At 41.1% G+C, this 21,503-nt stretch overlaps 1 protein-coding gene across 1 annotated transcript in view; it reads right to left on the bottom strand.

The window, feature by feature from the left end:
* LOC126299319 (spermidine synthase) overlaps positions 1-21,503 on the bottom strand; it is a 71,809-nt gene that overhangs the window by 29,502 nt on the left and 20,804 nt on the right. The window contains exon 4 of the mRNA XM_049991144.1: positions 15,925-16,154. Coding sequence (XP_049847101.1) covers positions 15,925-16,154 — 230 coding nt within the window. The remainder of the gene's footprint in view (positions 1-15,924; positions 16,155-21,503) is intronic.

Here is a 21,503-nt window from a genome sequence, read left to right on the forward strand (position 1 = left end):
AAGTACCACAGAGAAAACATCTGACACTGAGGAACCATGTGCAGCAGGCTGCCAGGTGAAACAAAAACCATTGTTGATGCTCAGTGAGTAAAAGTGATTGAGGCACCACTGAAGACACCGCTCAATGAGACACGTGCATGGAGAACTGCAATAGATGGCAAAATCATCAACAAAAAGGGAGCTGGAGATGCCCGGTGGGAGACAGGCCATTATAGGCTCAATGGCGATAGCAAAGAGGAGGACACTCAGGATAGAACCTTGAGGCACACCGTTTTCCTGGATAAAGGTGCCCGACAAGGCAGAACCCACATGTACCTTGGAAACTCAGTCTTTTAAGAAGTTCCTCAAAGAAATGGGGCAGGCGGCCAAGGAAGTCCCACATTTAGGGAGTGCGGGGCATACCAGTCGTCCAGCAGGTGCCTTAGGCTTTCTCAAAAAAAACACAGCCACAGTCTGGGATTTCCACAGAAAACCATTTATGACATGGGTGGACAATGTGATGAGATGGTCAACTGCAGAATAGCGCACTCTAAATCCACACTGTGCAGTCATTAATAAATTGTGAGACCCAGCCACCATACCAGCAGGGCATGAATCATATGTTTCATCACCTTGCAAACACAGCTGGTGAGAGAAATGGGGGCAGTAGCTAGAAGGAAGGTGTTTGCCCTTACCAGGCTTAGGTATGGGTATGGCAGTGGCTTCACGCCAGCGCATGATAAATGTGTCCTCTGCCCAGATGCGATTGTATTTATGAAGCAGAAAGTTATTGCTTGCAGCAAGAGAAAGGTGCTGCAACATCTGAATGTGAACTTCATCTGGCCCTGTGGGGCGGAGGATTGGGATGAAGTGAGAGCATGATGTAACTCTCTCATAGTAAAGGCGCCATTGTAGCACTCACTATTCTGAGGAGAGAAGGGTATCACGCGAGCCACCTCCGCTTGATAGGAAGGCAGGGTGATAGTGGTAGGAGCTCAAAATCTCCGCAAAATTGTGGCCTAAAGTGTTGGAGATAGCAAAATAGTCCACTATGACATCATCTACTACTGTCAGGCCAGACATTAGGGAACGGATCTTGGTCCTAGAGAGCCGTCAAAGGTTGGCCCACAAGATGGAAGAGGGAGTGGATCTGTTAAAAGAAATAGTGTATGGAATCCAGATAGCTTTTTTTGTTATCTCTAAGAACTCGAGGACACTGTGCTGCAACTGTTTATAATGAATGCTGTTTGCCATTGTCATCTCTGCACACAAATTGCATCATGGCACAAATCAGTCAACCAAGGGACTAGAACACTGTGTAGTTGAAAAGAAATGCGAGGAATGGTATGTTCTGCGGTGGTAAGGATAACTTTTGTAAGATATTCTACCTGGTCATCACATCTGGGGAAACGATGCTTTTCGAAGGTCACCAGTGAGGAGTAACGCCTCCAGTGGCCTTAGTCAGTTGCCATTTGGGCGTGCAAATAGGTGGGGTAGGAGTCAGCAAATGGAATTCGAGTATGTGTCAGAGAGAACGGACTACTCAAGACGATGGGCAAGCTGGGCAGTACAGGATAGGTCCAAAGGGAAATAGGTGTGCGTGGAGTCTGGAAGGAACGTGGGTGCTCCTGCTTAATTCAGAGGAGGTTAAGTTGATTGAGGTCAGCCAAAAGTGCACCTCTCTGACACGTTCTGGGCGAGTAAAAAAGGGGATGGTGCGCATTAAAATCATCGAGCAGCCGAAAGGGCTTAAGTCACTCCCCAATAAGCTGGAGGAAGTCTGCTCTAGTGACCAACTGCCAGAGGGAAGTAAACGGTACAAAGGCAAAACATCAAGTGAGGAAGGAAAAGGGAAATTGCAATAACTTGAAGGGGGGTAGTGAGGGAGATGGGTTGACTACGAACATCATCCTGTACGAGCAACAGGACTCCCCCACGAGATGGAATACCATCCTCGGGTGAAGGACAATATGGACTGGGAAGAAATGCGAGAGATCAAAGTGGTCATGAGGATGCAGTTTTATTTCCAGGAGGCAGAGAACAAGTGGGGACTGCAATTCTAAGAGCACCCATAAATCCTCTCTGTTCAATTGCAGGCCACGAACATTTCACTTAAGGAGAGGCATAAACGAGGAAAGGGGAGGAGGGAAAAAACGAAGGGGTATCATCTCAGCAGCTGCTGAGTGCCAGCCTTCAAAGGCTCACTGCTATAGAGCACAGAGGCTGGAGGATCCCGCTCCACGAGATCTACAGAGGCTTCGACACACACACACACACACACACACACACACACACACACACACACAAACAGTTGGCAGTACGGAGGTCAGTCAGCAAAGAGAAGAACGTCAGCCTTCATTTGACTTCTCGGACCCTTCCGGCTGGCAGAGGAAGACTCAGATATTTGTTGGCTGGAGGGACTAGGAAGCCTTCATGGGAATATTCTTCCTGAAGTAGACGACTTCACCCTGCGAGGCAAAAGTTTGGTGGCTCGTCGCACAGCCGTACTAGGAGATAGCGATGCTATAACGACACTGGGCAATTTCATCACCGCATTGCTGAATTTGAGGTAGCACGTCTGCATGGCCAGGTCCTTCACGGAGTGAGATGTAGGAAGAACAGTACTGTAAGTGCCAGATGGTAGAACGTAGGCTTTGCGACTAATGTATGACTTGTGAGCGACCAGATAAGGCACCGTTTCCTTTACCTGGATCTCCTGGACAGCATGTTCATCGAGATACGTGGGACAATCTCTAGAGGAGGCAGCACGGTTTCCATTGCAATTACTACAGTGGGGAGGAGGCAGACAATGGCCCTCACGAGCATCCCTATCACAGGTTACACATTTGGACGGGTGTCGACAGGACGTTCGAGTGTGGTTGAAATGATGATATTGCTAGCAGCACACCGAACTCTGAATGTATGGTCCAACTGTGATAACTTCATACCCTGCTTTGATCTTTGATAGAAGCACCACACTATCATATATGAAGAAAAGAGTGAGGGTGGGCACTAAGGATAAATCTACCTTTTTCATCAGCTGATGGACTGCAATGTCACACCGATCAGAGAGGTACGTTTGGATTTCTGCCTCGGTCAGACCATCTAACAGCCTAGTATAAATAACACCACGGGAAGAATTCAGAGTTCTGCAGGCCTCGACACGAACAGAATAAGTGTGGAGAACCAAAGTAGCAAGCAGTAGTTGTGCTCGAGAATCAGAAGTAGTCTCCAAAAGCAAAGTTCCATTGCATAAACAAGAGCAGGATTTCACAGGGCTGGCAATTGTGTCAACACCTTTCTGAATAAGAAACATATTTACCATTGCAAAGGATTGACTGCCTTCAGTAAGTGAAACCACATGGAAACTTGGTGCAGCTGGAAGGATCTTTGAATTGGGAGCTTCATTTCGTTTATGTTTGGTAGACACTGACTGCGAAAGTGATGACTGCCTCATTGCAAGAAAATCCTCCACGATTGCCAGTATCTCTGACTGTGTTCTCCTTCCAACTGCCCCCTCTACCCTAAGAAGGGGGGCTCACCTGCCTTATGTGATTTTCGCACCTTAGGTCACACCTCCCTGACAGAAGGACCGATCAGCAATTTGGGAAGGTAGCAGTTCAGACAATCACCACTCCCTGAACACGGCCTGTACCAGGGAGTACACGTGAACCCTACCTGTCGACCCAGGACTGGGAATTCAGGTTATCTGGTCACCTGTTATGTGTTAGACGTGTGGGCCGGCCTTCAGGAGCACACTCGGGGAGGAAGACGGAGAAGAAGAGGAACGTCAAATGCCAAAGCTGAAGAAGGATAGGAGAAGAAAAATAAAGAAAGAAAAAAGGAATGAGAAACAGCGGTGAAGCTGTTCTGATGTCAGCTACTGAAAATGTGGAACACATTCCCAAAGACATCTCAAACATGTTCCCCAAGGGAGGGGAAAAGGAATAGCAAGAGAATAGACATGCAGCACAGAAGGGAAAAGATGCTGCAAAGGCACGAACTCAACAAAGAATGGCGCGCCCCCTGGGGAACCTCTTCATATTCGTACAATTGCTTTTCTTTTCTCCAAAGATCACTAACTTTCTTATAGGCAGTGCCCATCCTTCCTCTATGTATGTATGCTTCTACAGCCTTACATTTGTTCTCCACCCTGTGCTTAATATTTATGCACGTTCTGTCTACCTCAATTTTTAAATGTCTGTATTCCCTTTCGCCTGCTTCATTTGCTGCATTTTTATATTTTCTCCTTTCATTAATTAAATTGAATATCTCCTGCATTATCCAAGGATCTCTATTAAGGGTTTTTTTTTGTGTGTGTGTGTGATCATCTGCTACCTACAATATTTCATCTGACAAAGATGCCCATTCGTTTTCTGTGTTATTTCTTTCCCCCATTTTGTTCAAATGTTGTCTAATGCTCACTCTGAAACTGGCTGCTTCAATTTATGTGGGCCCCACTTCATAATTTCCTACCTTTCAGAAGTTTCTTCAGTTTTAATCTGCAGCTCAAAACAAAAACAAAATAAATAAATAAATAATCGTCAGAATCCACATCTGTCCCTGGAAATATCTTAGAGTTTAAAATCTGAATTCCAAATCTCTGACTTACAAATATATAATCAATCTGAAAACTTCTAGTGATCCCAGGTGTCAAGTGGTAACATTATTAACTACAGAAAAGGCACAGATTATGAGCATCTCGAGCTTAGTTTTGTTTGCATATTGGACATTGTTTGTAATGCGCACTTTTTAAAAATTTTAAACAGTTTCTTTACCAAGTTGCGTGAAGTTTGTTTATGGTTTTGAGAATTATAATGGCAATCTGATTTACCATCAGTGAGTAAATGTAATTATTCAGTGTGTTTAGTTGTATTTTTATAGTAAACATAGCTTAACAACTAACTGTTGATTGATAACCTGAAATCATATTTGTTTTGTTGTGTACTGCGGGGCAAGACCATTTATTGATGATGAGGCAAGTCTAACTGAACTACTCAGTTTAGTGTTTCATTACACTTCATAAAATAATAAAAACTTCAAATTATTAATATTAGTGTTTCATAACATTTACTCAAAATGGAGATAGAATTTAACTTGAAATAAAAAGGCTTTGGCCAATTTTTTTACTTTTTACTTAGCATAAAAGTTTTTTTTTTTTTACTTGTTGCAAAAAAAGTTAAAATCGAAGGAAATTTGTATTTGGCCCTACAGAAAAAAGTTAAGTTTTTCTTTCAAGTAAAATATTCTCTTAAAATTAATAAATTAATTTTTAATACACACAGCAAACAATGTTATGTGTAATTCTTTTATGTTCCGAAAACTAATGCACCTGCAATTTCATTTCAGATATGGTGAGGAACTACACTGCAGCATATGAATCTTTCAACTTACCTAGACAGCCTTGATGGCAGAGTGAGGGGGGGGGGGGGGGGGGGGGGGGGGGGGGGGGGGGGAACTGATGCCCTACCTGGCTTCTGAAAAGCCATTAGGTCGCTATGTTGCTGTATTTTCTGAAGCTCAAGGAAAGGAAATAGTTGAGCAGGTACTATTTATGGAGGAAAGACACTCTGGCCTGACAGTTTCCAATCTACACTGGCTGGCATTTGATTTAGCAGGAAAAAAAAAATCATAAACCATAGCTTCAAAATGACACGTTAAGATTGGTATTACGGACTCACTAACAGACATACTGAATTAAAACTAAGGTTACCAGAGCATACCTCTTTATATCGAGCTATAGGGTTTAACTCAGTTGCTGCAGGGAAGTTTTTTGGAGTCAATTTACACAAATTACAAAATTAAACCAAGTGATATGTATAATGTAGATGAGATGGGACTCTCACAGTCCCAAACAAACCTTTGAATGTGTTAGCCTTCCAGGGGAAAAATCAAATTGGATGTTCATCCTCTGTAGAACATTGTGATCTTGTCACTGTAGAAACATGTATGAGAGCATATGGGAATTTTATGCTGCCAATGTTCATATTTCCCAGGAAGAAGGGAAATCTATTGTTAAGGGATGATGATCTTCTGGGATCCTTCACCTATTTCCATGAATTGGGTTGGATCAATAGGGACACTTTTCTAATTTGGTTTAATAAACTTAAAGAATTTTCTAACCCTTCACTGGAAAAACTAGGTTTGCTCATTTAGGACAAGCATGAGGCACATACTAACAGTTTGTGCCTTATTGACCTAGCTCGGAAACACAATACCATTTTACAGTGTTTTTCACTGCATACAACACACCACCTTCAGTCCCTATGTTTCTTTTATGGCCTCTCTGAGTGCATACTATGAGCAGGAAGCAAGGCAGTGGTTAATTGCCCATCCTAGGTGTTGCATCACCATCTACCAAATTGGTGAGCTTCTAAATAGGGCTTTTACAAGAGCTGCTCTTATGCAAAGTGCCATAAAGGGCTTTGAGAAGACTGGACTACACCCTTTCAATATAAATGTATTACCCCATCACTTGGATGCTCCATCTGAAACTACCAATAAACCAGAAAACTACTAATAGACAAGAAGAATCACATTCTACAAACTGTCAGCCATCAACTTCTACAGAAGCATCAAACACTGCGCAATGTCAGAATTTACCTTCTGGTGCAACAGATGCTGTACAGTTCCAGGACTGTCTCTGCAACCCTCCTGAGATTAGAGTCTAGAAGACCTGATGACAATTTTCCTCAGCCTTCTACATCTGTAATGCCCAATGTTACTTGTTCCCGACCTTCAACCTCTGAAGTGCAGAATGAAGAAGGGATTCAAACTCCCATTTCTGGTGCAGCAAGTTCACCACATACGTCATGGGCGCTAAGTCCAGTAGGCCTACAAAAAATACCATTGGAAACAAGTGCACTTCTAATATCACCTAAATTACTAATGTCACCCCCACACGGAAATGAGAGTGTTTATAAGAAAAATGGAAGGAAAAAAGGAAAGATAGCCATTCTCACATGCTCACCTTAGAAATCAGAACTAGAGGGAGAGGAGAAGAAAAAAGAAGAGCAAAGGAAAATTAAAGAAGAAAGAATGATAGCTAAAAACAAAAGAGGATTGGGCAAAGATGCTAAAGTACAAGATGTCCAAAGAGAAAGCTTTCTTTTCAATCCAAGCTCAAAATAAAATGTGAAAATAGCAAGGTAAAAGAAAAGAAAAAATGGTGATGAAGATGACTTTAATGAGGACAAAGAGGCTTGCATATGCTGCAATGAATTTTATTCTCTCTCAAAGAACAGGGAGAGGTGGATTTAATGTCTGAACAGTAAAGGATGAGCCCCACAAGGCTTCTACAAATTGTAAAGAAGAAGATGACAATTTTATTTATGACTTTTGTTCTTCAAACTTAAATCTAACTCATTTGTTAATTTCTTATTTCATGTTGATAACTGTCTCTCTACGTTTGTATAGCTTTTTTTTTTTGAGACTTTTGGAATAAACTTTTTTTTTACATTTAAATCTTATGGGTGTCTGTTTTACACCACTTATGGGGCAAAATTATCATTGTCAAATCAGAGAAAAAAATTCACAAAAATTAAATCACTTATCATTAATGTGTTATACATGAATACCATACATCTTTGATAAGCACGTAATATTAATAACCTCATTTTACAAAATATTTTTAGTGGAAGTCCAATTTTTATCAGATATGAAGTTAACAGGTCGGTTTTGCCCCAATCTTCCCTACACTCTGTGCAAAAGTTTACATTACTTTGACTTGCCTTATTGTAAATTTGGCAACACAAGGGTGCCACCCTGGTGGTTACCCAGTCACCGTAAGGATGAGTAACCACCTGGATGGCACCTTTATGTTCTCTACTTGACGATAAGGCAGGTCGAAGTCGTGGAACAGAATTTTGGACCACAATAGTTTGTTTTAACTGTTGTCAGGCAGGATAGAATGAATGTAAGTAAAATTTATTTAGAGTTCACTAGTACCACTGATTACATCCTATAAGTAACATTCTAACTAAATTCACTCATATTGGCTATATTGTCCATAGTTGCTGTACAATTCCCAAGAGTATTTTCAGTCACTTGTTACAACTACAAGAAAACTCACTTTTTTTCCATGAGACATGTTTTGTTTTATTAAGGTGAGGCATCATCAGTGGTGTCAATTTCCACTTGGTTTCTCACCTACGTCGGGAAATGCCATCTGCTAGCACATCTTTGAGGTGTGTGTGCGCGCGCGCGTTTTCCTTTTTCTTTCTTTTTTTCCCATTAGACACATACTTTTAGTCTGATTTATGGTTGCTCTGTAGAATTATGCATTTCTTATGTTTTATACAACACTTTTTCACACACCACTGTTCTCAGAAGTGTAAAAATAAACAGAAAACAGTGCCGTGTGTAAAACATAAGAAATGCTTAGTTCTACAGACCAACTAAAGAATCAGACTGCAAGTATAAGTGTCTAATGAAGAATAACACCAAATATGTGCTAGCAGATGGCATTTCCCAATGTAGGCAAGAAACCAAGCGGAAACCACCACTGATGGTGCTTTACCTCAATGAAGTGAGATATGTGTGTGTGTGTGTGTGTGTGTGTGTGTGTGTGTGTGTGTGTGGCGGGGAAGATGCATTTTCTTGTAGTTGCAATGACAATAGAAATACCTTCAGAAACATCGTAAATATTTAATTGGCCAACAAAAAGTCAACTTTATGAAGCCCCTTTTCTATTGCAACTCACACCAATTTCATTACCTCTTCTAATAATGTTACAAATCAGACATTTCCTTTATTAATTAAATGGCCTGTAAATATTTATTGAGTAATTTTCACATTACATCCTAATTCCTGACATATGGCAGTTTCAGTTACCTGTACTCCTCAAAGCTGCCTTTGAAACCATTCATTCATCAATCTTTGTTAACACCATCACAGTCACAGTCCTGTGTTGAAACTGTAGTCACCATACGATGATGTAAATGTTACATTCAACAATAGAATTGTTAAATAAAATTTAAATATTGAATTGTTATACGAAAATCAAATATTGTTACTTCCTAGAGTTGAGGCCCCTTTCAGATTATAGAATTTCCCCGTAGGGAATTCTTTCAGGAAGGAAGAGGGGAGGAGATTTACAAGGTGCCCTCAGGCACCGAATGTAGGTAATTTTTAATAATAAAAATTTACAAAGAGGCCACCTTGTTTTGTCCATAACCAAAGCTGATGTGACAACAATCAGCTGGTTCACACTGGAATAGACAGAGCCATCACCAAAGCCGCCTTACCAGTCAAATGACATCACAGGATGTCCTGACTTGTGAGATAGTGGGGCAGTAGGATCTCTGAGCTGCAGCTGAAAAATCTCTTCTGCTCAAAGCCGCTACTAAATCGCTTAATTATCTTACCTTTTATTTTCCTGTTTCCTTCAAGGTGGGTCCGACACCCCCTGCCCCTCTCCCCTGGCTATTCACACCATGTAATCAGCCCTCCCACCCAATAAACAAAACAAACAAAATGATACGGTTTCTATGCGATTGCATGCTTTCTCGGAGTATTTCAGCTATGAAATCTTCACGGGTTATCAACCAAGTGGCGTCGTCTTCTAGTCTGTTTCAATAGATTGTGTATCCATCATCTTCACTTTGAAGATTTCATAGCTGCTTTGGTTTCTGTATCTAAACCTGAGTACCTTATATGAACCCCAATAAACCTAGATAAATTCAGTTGTAATACAACTTAATGAGCAGAAGGCAAATTACATTCAAAGCATTTACTAAACATCTAACTCAGTGTCCCATGTCACATTGGGCCGTCTCTTCCCCCCGAACTCTTCGGGAAGTCAGAATTGTAAGTGATCCCGATGGGCTTTGTCATTCATCACCAACTGTTTTATTAATTAATACTGAGTCATAGGCATCTGCATAAATTTTCCTGGGGAGGGGTGGGAAACTCAAACTGTCATTTTTTAAATATATATTACTTTATCAGTTTTGAGAAGTGACATGCAACAAGAACCCAATTTTGTAGATGACAAAAATGTATTACTTTCCAGAGAATTGATGGTTATATGCTCAATATTTATATTTCTTATAGATAGGTTACTTTGATACTTACAAGTACACATGACTCAGAATTAATTAATAAAACAATTATGGGCCCCGTGTCGGGTTGTTAGTTCCCCCATACGGCGCCTCCCCTGATGGTAGATACTGGAAAAACTCCTCAATAGGGGTGGTATTGTGGTAATTAAATACCCAGGGCAAATCAAATACTAACATAGGCATAAATCCATTAGCGTCTGTTCTGGCATCCAGCCGCTAATGGTCGGCATCTGTTCACTTAGTTGGTGCGGCTGCTACAAATGTCAATCTCAACAATCACGTCTTTAACATCTGTGATCTCCAATACATATCACAACAACAACCTTAAAGTTGAAAAAAAAATCATGATGGAACAACAAGAAAAGTATTAACTCGGCAAGTTACATATTTAACTTTTTCTGTGTTTTCTTAGTAGTCCTGGGATGGGTAGGATGTGTGCATTTTGTGTGAGGATGCAGGAGGAAGTGACAAAATTCTAAAATAGCTGAAGCTGATGTAGGGGCTTTTCACTACAGTCAGCTGTCTACAGACTGCTGCCTCTGGGTGCAGTGGTGGCAGAGCATCTGGCATGTCCCACAGCAAACATCAGGAGCTCCATTGTTAGGCAAGTTATGGAGCCTCTGAGGGAAGTAGCATTCATAATTAGAGTGAAATCCAATGTGAACTTGCTATATCTGCCAGGGGACCTCATCCGGGATGTGGAGAAGACCTTGCCTGTAGCTACAGAATGGGCAGTGTGCTGTTGTCTACAAGTTGTGGATCACCTCACTGCCAATGACACCTGTTACTTGGGTTCTAAGGCCATCCTCAGTTCATACGGGCAGCTGGCATGAAGTTGTGAAGGCTGCTGGCCTCACAAGCATGATGCCGAAGCAGAGCTCGCAATTTGCAGCATTGCTTCCAGATTTGATTGAGGTCCTTTAGTTTGGAGCAGAGTGGAGGGTATCAACCAAAGGCTTCATCGACTCTGTGGTGGTCTTGGCTTCAGATTTCGGGACCTTTGTTATTGGCTTGAGATTTGAAGGACTCTCTGACAGGTCAAGGGTGCATCATACAAATGAAGCAGCTACTCGGGCAGCAAAGTACTTGTGGAGTGCACATGGATTTTCTTTAGTCTAAGCAGTAGTTTTTAGTGGTACTCTGATGAACACTCACCAGTGACATCAGACCGTGTTTAGAGTAAAGGTATTTTGACTGTCAAAATTTTATCAGTAAATTGTCAAAGTGCTTGTAAGAAAAAGTTCCCAAATTTACTGCCCCCCTAGGAAATTTGTCACACTGATATTATTCTTGGGACCAAGAGCTGGTTGAAACCTTAAATAGAAAGCTCCGAGACATTTAGCGACTTACATCGGAAAGGCAGATTAGATGCCATAAATGAAGAAGTGTTCACTGTAGTTGAAAAAAATTTGACTGAGTGTGACTGAAGTTATCTGGGCATTCATAACAGTTCTAAGTGGAATCAAAGATTGTCTGATGTTCTTACCACCCATCTTATCTGCTGCAACAGTTTTAGTGTTATTCAAATGGTTCAAATGGCTCTGAGCACTATGGGACTTAACATCTATGGTCATCAGTCCCCTAGAACTTAGAACTACTTAAACCTAACTAACCTAAGGACATCACACAACACCCAGCCATCACGAGGCAGAGAAAATCCCTGACCCCGCCGAGAATCGAACTCGGGAGTTAGTGTTATTCAAATGAAGTCTACGCTCAGTATGGCGGAAATACCCAGACCATGCAATAATAGTTGGAGGCTACTTTGACCTACTGTGTATAGACTGCGATGGCTATGGATTCATTACAGATGGTACAGAAAGACAGTCTTGTAAAGTACTTTTGAACATGTTTTCCGCAAACTCTTTAGCAGATAGTTAAACAGCCCACATGCAATGGAAATATTTTAGACCCTGTAGCTACAAACATACTGGACCTTATCGATGCTTTCAGTACAGATACAGGGATGAGTAATCATGATATCATAACAACAATGGCTACTGAAGTTATAAAATCAATCAAGAAGGCTAGGAGAGTATTTTTGCTAGAAACAGCAGATAAGCAGTTGCTAGCATCCCACTTAGACAATGAATTGGCATCATTTAATTCCAGTATGATGAAAGTACAGAAATTATGGGTGAAGTTTAAACCAATTGTAAATCTCACTCTGGAGTATGTGGATTACGGACATGGAAAGACCCACTATGATTTAATAACAAACTTTGGAAAATAGTGATGAAGCAAAGACTGTTGCACTCTTGGTTCAAAAGAGAACACGCAAATGACAGACATAAGTCAGTAGAGATTCATGCATCTGTAGAAAGATAAATGCCTGAAGCAGACAACTACTACACCATCCTACCTTAGTGAAGGGTCTAGCCAAGAACCCGAAAAAATTCTGGAGCTATGTAAAATATGTAAGCAGTTTGAAGGCTTCTACCCACTCACTCTTTGACTCATCTAGTGTGGCAATAGAAGATTCCATAAGGAAAGCTGAAGTTTTACTTTTGTGTTTAAGAAGTCTCATGTAGGATAATCATACAAACATACCATTGTTTGACCATCCCACAGACTCCCATACGGAGGACATAGTAGTATGCATCTGCATAACTGGCATACAGAACCAACGGAACTAGTTGGAAACAAATAACTCACCAGGTCCAGATTGAATCCCAGTTCAGTTTTAAAAAGACTACAGCATTGGCCCCTTACATAACTTGCACTTATTGCCAACCTCTCGTACAGGGCAAAGTCCCAAGTGACTGGAAAAAAGTGCAGATGACTCCTCTATATAAGAAGGGTAACAGACTGGATCTGCAAAATTACAGACCAATATCTTTAACATGGTTTGCTGTAGAATCTATGGACATATTCTCAGTTCAAATATAATACATTTCCTTGAGATGGAAAACCTTATGTTCACAAATTAGCATGGTTTTGGAAAGCATCACTCATGCGAAACTCAGCCTGCCCATTTTTCAAATCATATCCTGCAAACTATGGATGACAGGGCAGATCCCATATTCCTTCATTTTAGAAAAGCACTTGACATGGTGCCCCATTGCAGACTGTTAACGAAGGTACTTTGTATGAGCCTATGGAGTATGTTCCAAGATGTGCGAGTAACTAAGATTTCTTAAGCAATAGGACCCATTGATTTTGTCCTTGATGACAAGTGTTCATCAGAGACAAAGGTTTCATCACGAGTGACCATGGAAGTTTGATAGGACTGCTATTATTCTCTACATACATAAATGAATGGACAATTAAGGTGAGCAGCAATCTGCAGCTTTTTGCTGATGATGCTGTGGCATATGGGAAGACGCTGTCTTTGAGTGACTGTCGGAGGGTGCAGGATTACTTGTGCACAATTTCTAGATGGTGTCATGAATGGCACCTTGCTGTAAATGTAGAATATTGTAAGTAAATGCAGATGAGTAGAAAAAACAATTGCATGATGTTTGGATGCAGCATTAGTAGTATGGTACTGGACACAAGCACATCAATTAAATACCTAGGTGTAATGTTGCAAAGTGATCTGAAAAGGAACGGGCATATAAAGATTGCAGTGGAGAAGGCAAATGGTCGACTTCAGTTTATTGGCAGAGTTTTAGGAAAGTGTGGTTCATCTGTTCAGGAGACTGCATATAGAACATTAGTGGGATTCATTCACAAGTACTGTTCGAGTGTCTGGTATCCCCACCAGGGTGGATTAAAGAAAGACCTTGAAGTAATTCAGGGGTAAGCTGCTAGATTTTTCCACCGGTACATTCGATCAACATGCAAGTATTAGAGAGATTCTTCAGTAACTCAAATGGGAAACCACAGAGGGAGGGCACATTCTTTTCAAGGAATGCTATTGAGAAAATTGAAGCTGACTGCATAACTATCCGACTGCCACCAATGTACATTTCACATATGGACCACAAACATAAGATAAGAGAAACTAGGGCTAATACAGAGGCAGGCAGACAGTCATTTTTCCCTCAGTCTGTGAGTGAGTGAAAGAGGATGGGAAATAATCAGTAGTGGCAAAACACACCCACTGCCACACACCATATGGTGGCTTGTGGAGTGTGTGTGAGTGTGTACATGAACTCTTCAAGGTCCATCTCCATTATGTCCGAGCAGGTAACCACACTTTTTCAAAAGTACATACTTGGTTTAACGTGGCAGTTTCAACTAGAAGTGTTCAATTATGAAGTCATTTAACACTTTAGAGGTGCATATCTTCCTCATGGTCCAGGCAGTGAAGCCAAGGCCCCCATTCTTCGAAATACACATTGTTCCACCAGTGCATGTAATGTTGGTCTCTGAAATATGCCCAGAGTTTACGGTAGAATGGGTCTGGCAGAGACGGCCAGTCCCCAGCTTTGGAAACTGCAGCTGCCACACCGATACCTAATCACTGTTGGCAGAGCTACCTGGAAGGGGGATGGGGGGGGGGGATACCACCCTTCCTTCCCTAAGTTGTGGGACACTATTCATAAGGACCCTCTGCTGAGGCCTGCCTGGCTCAGGTGACCCTACCAGTAGCTGCGCTACCATTAGCATAGACCTCAGCTTCATTGAGACACACTAACTGTCCACCCATCTCGCACTGAAGGTGCCTACAGTAAAGCGTTGCCGTTGCCGTTGCCGTTGCCGTAGCCGCCCCCCCCCCCCCCCCACCTCCCTCCCCAAGGGGAGGGAGTCCTGATGTCCCTGGACAATGGACATTTACTACTTGGTTCGAGTGGGGAGCTAGCAGCTAAAGCATCAGCAGTTTGATTCTTGTGTTAGGCGGCTCAACCAAAATGGTACATACCAACCCCACCACATCAGATGGGCTACTGCATTGGCTTTGAAGTACATGTAAGAGTCTATGCACGTACTATGTGCAGCTGATCTTTAACAATGCGTGCAGTAGTTGCTATTTAAGGTGTTCTTTCCCAGTCGGTCCACACAACAGAAAAACTTTAACATGAAGGTCAAAACCAGAGGGGAATCAATAATTACTTCAGTCTAACGGAGATGAATGAATGAATGAATATTCCAAGAAAGGAATGCAAAACCTTGGAAATAGCTGGGTCGACATCAAAGCTGCCACCATGAGAAACGGAGTAAGAGACGAGAGATGGATGCACAGGAAAGGAAGTGGGTGCTGCAATAGCTTTGGGTCCCGTGCTCACTATGTACTACTCATGAAAGAGTGGGAGGAAGCATAATGTAAATACCACGCTATTCCTTCCAGATACATATTTTAATTTGTGTAGTAAGGAAATCACTCTTGATAGATTAAGGATCGACTGCCTTGTGTGTGCATACCATTGCAGTTGTGGGTCCAAAGAATCCCTAGTAGTCACAAAGATTCACTTATTTATCTTTCACTTAGTGCATAGTTTCAGTTTTATTCCAGTTTCATTTTTATGTAGCCACTGTGCAGATCTATCAACTATCAACAGTGTTTTCCCTTTCACTTCATTTATACCGGGATCAGTCATCATAAACATACATAGTAATAAACATCCAACTTTAAACCTAATATGGATTCTCGTTGTTTAAAAGATATTATTTAATGCATGCAGTCTCAGGACTAATGGACTAAAATCTTATTTATGCCATGCCAATTTAAAACTGTTTGAACTAATTTATGTAAACCATATGAAACGTTTTAATAGAGTTAACTCCAAGCTTGAAACATTATGCCAATGAAATAATTATCAGTGATATTTTACTGAAAGTTCCATATAATTACTGTGAATTAGACATTGTCAAACTGCTTTCATACATCATTTCCAATACTCTAATATAAAAAGCAATTACGCATTATATGAAAGATTGCTCATGACCTATTAGAAAAGCAACATCAAAACAGCAACAGACAGTCAGAGGGGAAACTTACCGGATTGCGTCCTCCAATGACAAAACTAATCTGACCAGTTGGATATGTAGGAACTGATACAGTGGCACAAGCTGCTGTTTCAAACACATTCCTACAGTGATCCAGTGTTTTGGCAAGGCAGTCTATATTTGTCCACACAGTACCCACTTGCGAACAAACAATACCATCTGGTTTTAAGGCCTTGTACATAAGTTCAAAATATTCCTGTTGAAATAAGGACACAGCAGGACCTGTAAAAATGACAAATTTCATTCGGTGGTATTAGCACACAAATTAGCAATTTTCGTTCATTTTACTGAAATTTTAGTCAGTACATAGTAGCTCCCCTATAAATGTTCAAAAACAATTACTTCTCCCAAAGTGTACCTTACCTTATGTGACAGTTTCACATAAATAGTGCAACATGCAATTTTAGTATATTTACTATTTTTAAATGTAATACAAAAAAAATCAAAAACTCTGTTGTATAACAAAATTAATTGTAAAAAATATACATAAAACAGTATGGAAAATACCCTATCCTCCTCATAACTGTACAGTATATGTTACATTGCATTTAGGAACTTTCGGGTAATTGAACATGTATCAATAATTACAGATATCTGTAGTTGTATATATATGTTTGGATGTAGCTGTATTGGGTTGATGTACTGGTGGATATTGTGTGGTACGACTCCTGTAGTTAATAGTATAATTGGTGTAATGTCAACTTTATCCTGATGCCACATGTCCTTGACTTCCTCAGCCAGTTGGAGGTATTTTTCAATTTTTTCCCCTGTTTTCTTCTGTATATTAGTTGTATTGGGTACGTATATTTCGATTAGTTGTGTTAATTTCTTCTTTTTATTGTTGAGTATGATGTCAGGTTTGTTGTTTGGTAGTGTTTTATCTGTTATAATGGTTCTGTTCCAGTATAATTTGTATTCATTATTCTCCAGTACATTTTGTGGTGCATACTTGTATGTGGAAACGTGTTTTTTCATTAGTTTATGTTGTATAGCAAGTTGCTGATGTATTATTTTTGCTACATTGTCATGTCTTCTGGTGTATTCTGTATTTGCTGGTATTGTACATCCGCTTGTGATGTGATCTACTGTTTCTATTTGTTGTTTGCAAAGTCTGCATTTATCTGTTGTGGTTTTGGGATCTTTAATAATATGCTTGCTGTAATACCTGGTGTTTATTGTTTGATCCTGTATTGCAATCATGAATCCTTCTGCCTCACTGTATATATTGCCTTTTCTTAGCCATGTGTTGGATGCGTCTTGATAGATGTGTGGCTGTGTTAAATGATACGGGTGCTTGCCATGTAGTGTTTTCTTTTTCCAATTTACTTTCTTTGTATCGGTTGATGTTATGTGATCTAAAGGGTTGTAGAAGTGGTTATGAAATTGCAATTGTGTAACCGATGTATTTATATGAGTGATTGCTTTGTGTCTTTTGCTGGTTTCTGCTCGTTCTATAAATAATTTTGTTAAATTGTCTACCTGTCCATAATGTAGGTTTTTGATGTCAATAAATCCCCTTCCTCCTTCCTTTCTGCTTAATGTGAATCTTTCTGTAGCTGAATGTATGTGATGTATTCTATATTTGTGGCATTGTGATCATGTAAGTGTATTGAGTGCTTCTAGTTCTGTGTTACTCCATTTCACTACTCCAAATGAATAGGTCAATATTGGTATAGCATAAGTATTTATAGCTTTTGTCTTGTTTCTCGCTGTCAATTCTGTTTTCAGTATTTTTGTTAGTCTTTGTCTATATACTTCTTTTATTTCTTTAATATTTGTATTATCTATTCCTATTTTCTGTCTGTATCCCAAATATTTATAGGCATCTGTTTTTTCCATCACTTCTATGCAGTCGCTGTGGTTATCCAATAAGTAATCTTGTTTAGTGTGTTTTCCCTCGACTCTGCTAGTTTTCTTGCATTTGTCTGTTCCGAAAGCCATATTTATATCCACTGCTGAATACTTCTGTTGTCTTTAGTAATTGGTCGAGTTGTTGACCTGTTGCTGCCAGTAGTTTTAGATCATCCATGTATAGCAAACGTGCGATTTTGTGTTAGTATGTTCCAGTAATATTGTATCCATAATTTGTATTATTTAAATGAGTCTCCTTGGTATATTCCACGCTTAATCTGTATTGGCTGTGATGTGATGATTTTTGGATTTGTTTGGATATTAAATGTGGTTTTCCAATTTTTGATTATTATGTTTAGGAACTGCATCAATTTAGGATCTACTTTGTATATTTCCAATACCTGTAGTATCCATGAGTGGGTTACACTATCAAAAGCTTTTTGGTAATCAATGTATGCGTAGTGTAGCGACCTTTGTTTAGTTTTAGCTTGATATGTCACCCCTGCATCTATTATCAGTTGCTCTTTACAGTCTCATGCTCCTTTGCAACAGCCTTCCTTTCTTTCAGGAGTGCTAGTCCTGCAAGGTTCGCAGGAGAGCTTCTGTAAAGTTTGGAAGGTAGGAGACGAGATACTGGCAGAAGTAAAGCTGTGAGTACCGGGCATGAGTCGTGCTTCGGTAGCTCAGATGGTAGAGCACCTGCCCACGAAAGGCAAAGGTCCCGAGTTCGAGTCTCGGTCGGGCACACAGTTTTAATCTGCCAGGAAGTTTCATATCAGCGCACACTCCGCTGCAGAGTGAAAATCTCATTCTGGAAGCCGTTTTGTTCTTCATTTATAATTTTGTTCTGTGTTGTAGGTGTCATTAATTTCTGTGTAATGACTGAACTTAAAATTTCGTATATTGTTGGTAGGCATGTTATGGGGCGATATTTTGCTGGGTTTGCTGTGTCTGCTTGATCTTTAGGTTTCAGATAAGTTATTCCTTGTGTAAGTGTATCAGGGACTGTGTATGGGTCTGCAATGTAACTGTTAGTTAGATGTGAATGTGTTGAGGTGAACTACTTTAGCCAGAAATTTGCTATTTTATCTTTTCCAGCGGCTTTCCAATTGTGCGTGGAATTAATTAGCTCGGGTGACTTCATGTTGCAAAATTATCACTTCAGGCATTTGTGGTATCATCTTGTATGTGTCTGTTTCTGCTTGTATCCACCGTGCATGCCTTATGTTGTACCGGGTTTGACGATATGTTGCTCCAGAAGTGTTCCATGTCTGTTATGTTTGGTGAGTGGTCTATTTTAATGAGTGTGTTATCTATTGTCTGATAAAATTTCTTTTGGTTTGTGTTGAATGTTTGGTTTTGTTTCCTTCTATTTTCACTTTTTTTGTATCTTCTAAGTCATTTGGCCAATGCTTGTAATTTCTGCTTCTTTTCATCTAATTGCTCTATCGCTTCTTGTTGTGAGATTTTACCTAACCTTATTCATTTTTTGTCTGATATTTCATTTCTTATAAATTGTGTTAGCTGCCTAATGTCTTTTCTCAGTTTTTCTATTCTGATCTGAAGCCTGTGTTGCCATGCTGGTTTTGTGGGTTTATTCTGTGTGTTGGTTGTTCTGATCGCTGCCTAGTGTATATATTTATTGTAGTGAGTGCGCCTATATAAGCCAGTAGTTGTAACTCTTCCATAGTTGTATTTTCATTTATTTTGTTATGTATGATTGTGTTGACTGTTGTTGTTGTTGTTGTTGTTGTTGTTGTTGTTATTTGGGGGTCTATGCAAGAATGGTCTAATGGTCTAATGTCTGTATTTGTCTAATCTCTGTATTTGTGTCTTTGTATGCTATATGTGTCAGCTGAAATTTTTCTTCTATATCTAACATGTGTGTCACTTCGTGTTCTATTTGTGCTTGTTCTGGTGGCTGTCTTAAAATTTCGTTTTCCTCTTATTGTTTAATTGATGCGTGTTGGTTGGTTGGTTGGTTGATTGGGGTTGAAGGGACCAAACAGCAAGGTCATCAGTCCCTTGTTACAAAGGCGGTCAGTTCCGACAGAGGGACAGCTCAGAAGAGTCAAAAACGATAAAAGGTAAAAGGCTAAAAAAGAGCAGTTGTGTCGTCAACGATAAAAACACAAGGAGGGAAGTCAGTAAATGGGCAACCTCAAGAGAGGAAATATCCCACCTGTGATGCAGTACAAGCAAGACCACATGCTATTTAAAAGCGTTCAACCGCCAGAGTGTAAAAGGGCGGATTGTAGAAGGGATTAAACAAACCTAAAAGGCGATAAAAACAGTAAAAGGGAAAAAAGAAGGAACATGGCCAGGGAGGGGAGTCAGGAATCTCCAAGCACAGCCTACAGTGGGAGACATCCCAACCCTCACCGCCCTGCCCCTACTCCAGAGGGAGATGAAAATCCTTAAAACTGAGAATAAAAACCACTTTCACGGAGGAAACTGAGAACCAGTTCAACCATCCGGGAATCGTCTGCTAATATTAAGGGTAAAGTGCAGGGAAGTCTGTACTTAGTACGCAAAGCTAAAAGAAGGGGGCATTCCACCAAAATGTGGGCCACTGACTGGAAAGCTCCACAACCACAAAGTGGGGGTGGCTCACCACGCAAAAGAAAACCATGGGTCAGCCTGGTATGGCCGATGCGAAGACGACAGAGGGTGGTTGAGTCCTTTCGCGAGAGGCGTAAGGAAGAACGCCATGGGACAGGTGTCACCTTAATCGCACGAAGTTTATTAGACAAGGAGGTAGCCTCCCAGGATGTGGCCCATGATTGCGCAAAGTGGGATTTGAGATGAAGCCGTAAATCCGCCACAGGAGGGGTGACAGGGAATGGGGGATAAGTGACTGCTCCCCCAGCCAAACGATCAGCAAGCTCATTTCCTTGGATGCCCACATGGCCAGGGACCCAAAGGAAGCTAACAGAACAAGCAGCATGGTGGAGATCAGCGAGATGGTCATGGATGGAGGAGACCAAGGGATGACTGGAGAAACACTGGTCAAGTGCCTGAAGGCCACTCATTGAGTCTGTACATAACAAAACGCGATTGAGCTTGGACTGTTTAATAAAGGCCAGGGCCCGGGAGACCGCCATCAATTCCGCAGTGAACACCCCACATGCAATTGGCAGGAGATGATTTTCCATGCCTACAGAGGAGGTGAAGGCATAGCCCACACGATCAGCAGATTTAGAGCCATCAGTGTAAAAAACAACAGCATCCCGAAACTCAGATAAAATGCGGCGGAAAAAACAACGGAACACCATCGGGGGAACGGAATCTTTCGGACCTCGGCAGAGATCCATCCGAACTCGGGGCCGAGGAACTAACCAAGGAGGTGTGTTGGGGAGGGAACGTGGGATACAGGAAAAGGAAGGAAGCTGAAAATCACAGCGAAGAGACGCTAGGCGGAGCCCAACCGGTAAACCCGCCCGAGGGCGGGAGTCAGGTGGGCGACTTCCTTGGGCAGGGAACAGGATAGAATAGGAAGGATGAGTGGGAGAGGAACGGACAGCGATTGCATACGAAACCAGAAGCTGGGAGCGCCGAACGGAAAGGGGGGGGGGGGGATCCCAGCTTCAACCAGGAGACTATCAACAGGGCTAGTCGGGAAGGCACCGATGGCCAAACGGATACCACAATGGTGGACCGGATCCAAGAGGCACAATGTAGAAGGGGCAGCTGAACCGTAAACTTGACAACCATAGTCCA

The sequence above is a fragment of the Schistocerca gregaria genome, chromosome X (assembly GCF_023897955.1).
Source record: "Schistocerca gregaria isolate iqSchGreg1 chromosome X, iqSchGreg1.2, whole genome shotgun sequence".
Lineage (NCBI taxonomy): Eukaryota > Metazoa > Arthropoda > Insecta > Orthoptera > Acrididae > Schistocerca > Schistocerca gregaria.